The 9,261-nt window shown below is 44.9% G+C and overlaps 1 protein-coding gene across 12 annotated transcripts in view; it reads right to left on the reverse strand.

Annotated features, from left to right (window-relative positions):
* The window catches only part of PIGH (phosphatidylinositol glycan anchor biosynthesis class H), a 58,937-nt gene extending 50,727 nt beyond the window's left edge, over positions 1–8,210 (reverse strand). For 2 of the 12 annotated variants that reach the window (XM_073997585.1, XM_073997584.1), the window contains exons 1-3: positions 7,961–8,210; positions 1,631–1,723; positions 437–517 (exon numbers count right to left, since the gene is read on the reverse strand). In XM_073997585.1, the coding sequence (XP_073853686.1) occupies positions 437–517; positions 1,631–1,723; positions 7,961–8,140 (354 nt within the window). In that variant the 5' untranslated portion in view covers positions 8,141–8,210. Of the gene's footprint in view, positions 1–436; positions 521–1,630; positions 1,841–7,960 lie in introns of all 12 variants that reach the window. The other 10 variants (XM_073997581.1, XM_073997580.1, XM_073997587.1 and 7 more) reach the window with 5 other exon arrangements.
* Positions 8,211–9,261: the final 1,051 nt, after the last annotated feature.

Raw genomic sequence — 9,261 nt, forward strand, 5'->3', positions numbered from 1 at the left:
ATTGCTTGAACTCAGGAGTTCAAGATCAGCCTAGGCAATATGGCAAGACCTCATCTCTACTAAAAAGAAAAAAAAAAGTTAGCCAGGTGTGGTGGTGCACACCTGTAGTCCCAAGTACTCAGGAGACTGAGGCAGGAGGATTTCTTGAGCCTAGGAGGTGGGGGCTGCAATGAGTGACGATCACACCACTGCAAGCCAGCCTAGGTGACAAAGTGAGACTCTGTCTCATAAAATAAAATAAAATAATAAAATATGCAGGAATAATATTTTTAAGGACTATATTTGCCTCAGAGAGGAACTTCTCAAATAACTGAAATCCTAATTATCACTCAAAACAGCTGTCAGGTGTCTTCCAATACTCTGAAAAAAGGAATTTACATTCCTACAGAAAAGGTTGAGGATTAATTGGACAACGGTAAAAGTGTTCTATGCTCACCTGGAAGACAGGTACTACTTGGGATATCCTATGTGGTTCCACTGGATCCTTCAATAAGATGCAGAGGTAGTAAATCACCTTCTGCTGTAAGAAAATAAATCAAATAGCAAAGTCTAAGTGAAACTCATTTTGCATTCCTTTTTTCTTTTTCTTTTTCTTTTTTTGAGACAGAGTCTCACTCTGTTGCCCAAGCTGGAGTACAGTGGTGCAATCTTGGCTCACTGCAACCTCCACCTCCCGGGTTCAAGCAATTCTCCTGCCTCAGCCTCCCAAGTAGCTGGGATTACAGGTGCTTGCCACCATGCCTGGCTAATTTTTTGTATTTTCAGTAGAGATGGGGTTTCACCATGTTGGCCAGGCTGGTCTGGAACTCCCGACCTCAGGTGATCCACCCGCCTTGGCCTCCCAAAGTGCTGGGATTACAGGCGTGAGCCACTGCGCCTGGCCACATTCTTTTTTTCTAAGGTAAGGCTCAACGCTTTTTCACAAATGGTTAAGTAGTAGAACACTTGATAGCTTTTGAAGTGGGAGAAAAGTATATTCTTGTTCCTTAAATGAAAAAAGACAGGGCCAGGCATAGTGGCTCAAACCTGTAAACTGAACACTTGGGGAGGCCACAGCAGGAGGAGGGCTTGAGCCCAGGAATTCAAGACCAGCTTAGGCAACATAGTGAGACTCCATCTCTACAAAAAATAGAAAAAACGAGCTAAGCATGGTGGTGCATGCCTGTAGTCCCAGCTACTCAGGAGGCTGAGGTGGGAGGATGGCTTGAGCCTGGGAAGTTGGGGCTGCAGTGAGCTGTGATTAAGCCACTACACTCCAGCCTGGGTAACAGACAGGGTCTCACAAAAAAAGAAAAAAGAAAGAAAGAGAAGGAAAAAATGCCAGTGATAATTTTGGAGTTGGTCTTGAAGATAAAGTTGAAATACTAATTCTCTATCCATGAAAACCTGCTGCATCTCTTTAAAAATAAGGAGATTTACCTTTTACATATAAGTCTCACTTTTATGGTTTATAGACATGCCAGCCAAAAAGAAAACTCTAGTACTGTAAGTACTAGAGCAGAGGATCTTCATGTTTAATTCTGTGACATCAAGTACTTTAGGTATTAAGGCTCAGTATAGATCTGGGAACACCCCATGGGCTGGCTACCTCCTCCAGAGAGGACTGTAATACTGCCTTTCAAATACTTACCATGTAGATAGCCTCATTGATGACAATATCCTTGACCTTGCCCATTTCTATGAAGGTAGTGCTTTCTTTGCCTGAAGCATAAGATGAAGTCATCTGAATGCCAAGGGAATCAATGATTAACAGAGTCTCCTGATCAATCTTCACAAAATGGAGATAACCAAGCAGACCTAAGAGGGTGATGAAGATGGCAGCAGAGAGGATCATGCTGTTCTGAAGAGAGAGCCAGACACAGGCAGTAAGATTACCAAGTGGTACCAGTCAACTCCAGGCAAAGAGGAAAAAAGCCTTTCTTCTCTTGTCAGATGAGGGGAACATGCATGGAGGAAAAGGAAATTGCTTTTATTTGGGTTCTGAGGTGCTATAAAAGTATACAGTGAAACAGATCCAGACAACAAATGGATAGGTCTGGGGAAAACCTCCATCAGCAAAATGTCCACCATCATCACAGCAATCTCAGAAACTATTTTTCCAAAATTCCAAATTAAGGGCCCAAATCAACTGAATGCAGTAGCTTGCACCTGTAATTCCAGCTACTAGGGAGACTGAGGCAGGAGGATCACTTGAGCCCAGGAATTTGAGGGTGCAGTGAGCTATGATCATACAACTGCACTCTAGCTTGGGTACCAGAATATGACACTGTATCTTTAAAAAAAGAAAGGACCCAGCCAGGCGTAGTGGCTCAAGCCTGTAATCCTAGCACTTCTGGAGGCCAAGGCAGGCGGATCACAAGATCAAGAGATTGAGACCATCCTGGCCAACATGGTGAAACCCCGTCTCTACTAAAAATACAAAAATTAGCTGGGCGTGTGGCATGCACCTCTAGTCCCAGCTACTCTGGAGGCTGAGGCAGGAGGATTACTTGAACCAGGGAGGTGGAGGTTGCAGTGAGCCGAGATCGCACCATTGCACTCCAGCCTGGGTGACAGAGATGTCTCCAAAAAAAAAAAAAAAAAGGACCCCAAATCTTTTCCTTTCACACTCCCTCAGCAGAATACAGGAGGGAGCTATGTCCTGATAAACCCATGCAAATGCATTTAATATTGAGTTCTAGCACTCAAATGAAAAACTAAAATTAAAAAGTGTACTTAATACATCTATCAAGCATCAGAGCTTAGCCTAGCCTACCTTAAACGTGCTCAGAACACTTACATTAGCCTACAGTTGGGCAAATCATGTAACACAAAACCTGATTTTATAGTAACGTGTGGAAAATCTCACGTAATTTATTCAATGCTATACTTTAAAGTGAAAAACAATGTTTGTATGGGTACTTGCAGTATCGTGTGTATTGTTTCTGCATCATCCTAAAGTCAAAAAATCCTAAGTCAAACCATCATAAGTTGGGAACCATCTGTGTATATAGTGTAAAACCATAGACTGAACAATTATAAAGTGCTTAGTACAGTGTAGCAGATACTACAGCTTGCCTAATAAACGGCCACCCACCAACCCCAGTTGAACTGTGAGTGAATAATGATTGGTTCCCACCCCTTCTGCCAATGGCTGGTTTAAAAATGGGCATGTGACACAACTCTGGCCAATGAGATGTGAGGGGAGATCTGCTGGAGGGGCTTCCGGAAAACATGAATTCATCTTTAAAAATCTACAGAAGAGACGTTCCCTTCATCATGAGGTTTAGATACCTGGAACTACTATGGCCTCTGCCAGACCCAGTGGAGAGCTAGTAGAGGACAACTAGAGGACGCTAAGGGTGGAAATGCAGTTTCTGCACTTGGAGGACCAGGTGGAGGACAAGTAGGGCACACTAAGGGTGTCAGCAGTAAGATGACAAGAGCCGGAATCAAATGAGTTTCTATGTGAACTCTGGAGCCCTCCTACCTTATGACTTCTTGTTAACAGAAAAGGTCCTGATCTCTTACAGCTATTTTAGTTGTTCTGTGTTATTTACAGTTGACTAAGTGATGTGTTAAGGACTCAAAAAATGGTATATATTATTTATTCCCTTGATTCTAAGACAAATGTACAATCTTTAACATTTCTGAAGTTAAAATGTGTTGTCCTATTGGTGTGTGTTTCTTTCATGTGGCATTGTTTTATCTTTTTTCCCAGAAGCTTGCATTCATTCATTCATTCATTCATTCATTCATTCGAGACAGAGTTTCGCTCATGTTTCCCTGACTGGAGTGCAGTGGTGTGATCTTGGCTCATCGCAACCTCCACCTCTTGGGTTCAAGCGATTCTCCAGCCTCAGCCTCCCTAGTAACTGGGATTACAGGCACCCGCCACCACGCCCAGCTAATTTTTTTTTGTATTTTTAGTAGAGACGGGGTTTCACTATGTTGGCCCGGCTGGTCTCGAACTCCTGACCTCAGGTGATCCACCCGCCTCAACCTCCCAAAGTGCTGGGATTACAGGCGTGAGCCATTGCACCTGGCAAAGCTATGACTTAGAAGGCTGGCACAGGGAAAAAAATATTGATGACCTAGAATCAAAGAAATTTTGTAATTTTGGACTGCAATCCTTGAGGGCAGGGAGTATCTTATTATTCTTTGCACTGACAAGACACTCTCCTTTATCTACCTCTAGTCAGGTTCCTCTAAGCTCTCTAGGCCCGGACCTTGACATCTCTGTTGGGCCTGCACTACCCACCCAGTTGTAGCAAGAATCTTGCTGAATCAGTTTAGAAAGAACTCCCACCCTTGGTATTTGATCAGCCTGGCCTGCCTTCAGCAAGAATCCTGTCAAGTCAGTTTAGCCAGAATCCCACCTTGCCCCTGATGTTTCCTTTGGGTAATTTTCTATCCACTGACTCCCACCCTGCTCCTTGGCTATAAATCTCCAGTTTTCCATGCTGTATTCGGAACTGAGGAAATTTGGAATTCTATACTGAAGTCTCTTTTCCCCTACTGTAGTAGTTCCTGAATAAAACCTGGTTTTTTACCACTTCAACCACTCACTAGCTCTGGTTTTCTTTGATGGTCTCTTTCTACTTCTTTATATTTAACCCATAGTGTTAGATCAGGGATCTGCAAATTATTTGGGCCTGTGGTCTGGTTTTGTCTGGCCCATCTCAAGCAAAGAATGATTTTTAAGTTTTCACAGGGTTGTAGAAAGAAAGAAAAGAATATTGTGAGACAGACCCCACAGAACCTGCTATATTTACTATCTAGTCTTTTAATGAAAATGTTTGGGCCAGGCATTGTGGCTCACGCCTATAATCCCAACACTTTGGGAGGCCAACGCTGGGGGAATCGCTTGAGGCCAGGAGTTCAAGACCACCCTGGGCAACCTAGTGAGACCCTGTCTCTACAAAAAATACAAAAATTAGCCAGGTGTGGTGGCACATGTCTGTAGTCCTAGCTACTCAGGAGGCTGAGATAAGAGGATCGCTTGAGTACAGGAAACTGAGGCTGCAGTGAGGGGTATTCGTACCACTACACTCCAGCTTGAGCAACAGAGTGAGAAACTGTCTCAAAAAAAGGAAAGAAAGAAAAAGTTTGCTTATCTCTGTGCTAGATAATTATTTGTTGATTGATGAATGGAGGATTCAGTACTGGGTCTCTGATGATCCAGAAAGATCTAATTTTGAGTTAATTAATTGCACTGAATAAGCATTATGAAGAATGGAGAGGAATACAATTCAGCCCTGACCCGTATAGATTTATTAAAGTCAAGATTAATACACAGAAAATATTCTGGAGGACACTCTGATACTGACTATAAGTGCCAAAGGAAAAGTTAAAAAAAAAAAAAAAAAAAGAAAGAAAAAGACATTAAAGCACACAAGAATATATCCCATCACATCCAAGGAACTAGGATTTAATTGGTGCAGGGGAGGTGGTGGTTAGTGACCAATATAATTAGTTGAAAGGGAAGGGGGAAGAACATTCCAGGTTGGAATAAACAAGGGAACAACCTGGAACTTTAATAGAACTGTGAACTTAAAAACAAGAAGGAATGTAGGGATGAAGAACAGTAAATCCTTAAGGATTTGATCACGTCAGCTTTCCAATAAGAGCAATCCATGCCCTACTATCTGCATTTTTTTCAACTTCATTTTACTGTGTAGAATTGAAACAATTCAATATTCATTTGGGTTGGGGTTAAGCTGTATGTTTGAATGAATTCCTTCAATCAGATTTCTTCTCATTCCAGATATTCATTACTCTCATAAGCAGTTCTGAATAGGAAAGGTAAGAAATTTTGGCACACAGAGCCCTTAGAAAGTATTGCAGTAGAGTTTAAAGGAAGATGTGGTCACTGAGTCCTGGGGTACTTGATAGGGGTAAGCAGAGTACACCAGGATGAGAGAGATAAGTACAGAAGGGACCTGGCACAAAAACAGATTTTTGTTTTTAAATTTTGCCTAAGATCAACTATACAATGGTATAAAGGAAAAGAAAGGGTCTCAGAGTCAGAAAGCCCTGGGTTGGAAGCCCAGATCTGCCATTTACTGCTTTGAGACTTTGGATAACTCACCCTTCTTTGTGAGCTTTGGTTTTCTTCGTTCTAGGGCTAAAGTAAGGAATTCAGAAAAGCATCTGGCACTCAGTGGGCATTTAATAAATATCTATTTCCTCCTCCTCACATGACCACACACATAGGCTATAAGAACTCAGGCTAGGCTGGGCGCGGTGGCTCACGCCTGTAATCCCAGCACTTTGGGAGGCCGAGGTGGGAGGATCACAAGGTCAGGAGATCGAGACCATCCTGGCTAACACAGTGAAACCCTGGCTAACACAGTGAAACCCCGTCTCTACTAAAAATACAAAAAAAATTAGCCGGGTGTGGTGGCGGGTGTCTGTAGTCCCAGCTATTCAGGAGACTGAGGCAGGAGAATGGTGTGAACCCAGGAGGTGGAGCTTGCAGTGAGCCAAAATCGCGCCACTGCACTCCAGCCTGGGCAACAAAGCGAGACTCTGTCTCAAAAAAAAAAAACTCAGGCTAGTACTAAAATTCAACTATACTGTAAATTAAATTCTAGGGGGGCTATCAACTTAATCATTTTAACAGACTTATGAATAAACTTTTTTCTTTCTTTTTTTTTTTTTTTTTGAGACAGAGTCTCCCTCTGTTGCCCAGGTGGAGTGCAGTGGCGTGATCTCAGCTCACTGCTACCTCCGCCTACCAGATTCAAGCAATTCTCCCGCCTCAGCCTCCCGAGTAGCTGGCACTACAAGCGTGAGCCACCACGCCCAGCTAATTTTTGTATTTTTCGTAAAGACGTGGTTTCACCATGTTGGCCAGGCTGGTATCGAACTCCTGACCTCAAGTGATCCGCCCGCCTCAGCATCCCAAAGTGCTGGGATTACAGGCGTGAGGTACAGCCCTTCGCCTGAACAAACATACAGTTTAGATACAGTTAGATACAGTTTCCTACAATTAGGGCAGTCTTAATTCTGCATATTTCTATGCTAAATTACCATGCTCTGAAACATGCTTTGACAGCAAAAAAGCTAATGGATGCAGTAATGGAAACAATATCCAAGTTACAGAAATAAATAGCCCTGCTGTACTTAGCTCTGATAAGATCACTTCTGGGATAATACATTCAATTCAGGCACTACATATGAAACTAGAACTCATCCTGAAAAGGGAAACTGGGATAATTCTTTTTATTTGAGAGCTGTCACAAAGTTACTGCATTTAACCCTCACGATATCATGAAGCTGGTATGGCAGGCATGAATTCTATTATTAGAGATATAGAAAATTGAGGCTCAAAGAAAACAGGAATGAATCTGGAAATTGAGCACAGATATCACACACGTCCAAAATTTCATAATCCTTTAGAAAGTACTTGAAATTGGGGAAGGGTTTGGGAGGACGGAGGGTTAAAAAACTGCCTTGAAAAACAGAGATTAGGAAGAACTCTAACACTATCTATACACACGGATAAACACACACACTTGTGGAGGCAAAGACAGTTTGTGGAAGTCTACATAAAGTATTGTTAGCAGTACTACTTTGAGGAGCAGAAGTGATGGACAAGGAAGACTCACTTAAGAGTTCCCTGAACTCCTGGAATTAAATTACTGCGCGCCTATACTACATAGAACACATGCAAGTTAAAGTTTTATACCGTCGTGCAAGAACTAGATGTGTGCTGAGTGAACCCACCGAGCAGAGCACAGCCACGGAGAGGGAAGGTACTGTCCAGGAGCACACACTTCACTAAACGTCATTTAAAGAGCTGTCCAGCAGCGGAATGTCGTCCCCTGTCGTCCCCAGAACCCGTGAGTTCCCGCCCTTCTGTTCTATCATTGTAGGAGGGGCCGACCAGAGGTCCGGGCTCGACCAAAGATCCCAAAGACCCTCCCAAAGCCGAACCCCCTCCTTCGACCGCGGGGAGGGGCCGACTTGCCCTTACCTCGCAGAGGGTGAAGAGTCCGTAGGCCGCCAGCCACACCGTGCAGGTGACAGCGGTGAGCGAACGCAGCGAGAGCCGAGGGCAGCTGAGGCAGAATTCCCGGCAGGACGGGGAGTAGTAGCGGCGCTGCAGGGCCAGGCGGCCGCCGCAGATATCCGAAAAGCTCCGCTCATCCTCCATGATGCCCCGACTCGGCCGCCAGCACCGCACCGCGCGGCGCTCCACAGCGATCGCCCGCTCTAGGCGTCTCGCCTGCTCCAGACCCGCTTCCGGCAGCCGCGTCACCATGCCCCGCCCTAAGCCTGCGCAGCCTCAGTTGCGCGCCGAGAACCCTGTGTGGGGTTGATGACTGTGCATTCGTCCGGGCCGGCCTTGACCCGGCTTCTGTGATTGTCTTCGAACAAAGCCCGTCGGGGGCAATAGTTCAGCGGACGGATTAAAACCGTTTTTAGACCGGGCGCGTTGGCTCCCGCCTGTAGTCCAGCACTTTGAGAGGCCAAGGTGGGAGGATCGCTTGAGCCTGGGAGGTCGAGGTTGCAGTGAGCCGAGATCATGCCACTGCTCTCTAATCTGTGCGGCAGAGCAAGACCCTGTCTAAAAACAAGCAAATCCACAGTTTGTTTTTTGTTTTTGTTTTGAGATGGAATGGCGCGAACTCGGCTCACTGCAACCTCCGTCCCCCGGGTTCAAGCGATTATCCTGCCTCAGCCTTCTGAGTAGCTGGGATTACAGGCGTGCGCCACCATGCCCGGCTGATTTTTGGGTTTTTAGTAGAGACGGGGTTTCACCATATTGGCCAGGTTGGTCTCGAACTCCTGACCCCAGGTGATCCGCCCGCCTCGGCCTCCCAAAGTACTGAGATTACAGGCGTGAGCTACCGCACCCAGCCCAAACCCACAGTTTTAATCACGCTTTTGCTTGGCAAGGTGATTTCTCTAAGCCGGAAAGACGCAAGAAGAGTCCACGGGTATTCATTCCACTTTTTTCCTGTGCCGGGTAGTTTGAGGTGCTGAGGATGCAGCAGTGAACGATGTTGATGACAGTCTCTGCCCTCAAGTAGCTTCCTTTCTAGTAGGAGACAATATGGAAATAACTTGAGAATATTGTTGGCAATACTATGCTGACTGGCAGGGATTGACTGAGGACTTTACATAGGGCAGTCATGGGAAGTCTCTAAGAGGACACTGGAGTTACAAAGGGTGAGGAACCAGACAGGACTGAAGGAGCTCTGGAGGAGGAATTTGCCAGAAAGGAAGACCAGGAAAGACAAACCCCTCGAAATTGGAACAAACTTGGCTTAA

Source organism: Macaca fascicularis, chromosome 7, assembly GCF_037993035.2.
Source record: "Macaca fascicularis isolate 582-1 chromosome 7, T2T-MFA8v1.1".
In the NCBI taxonomy this organism is placed as follows: domain Eukaryota; kingdom Metazoa; phylum Chordata; class Mammalia; order Primates; family Cercopithecidae; genus Macaca; species Macaca fascicularis.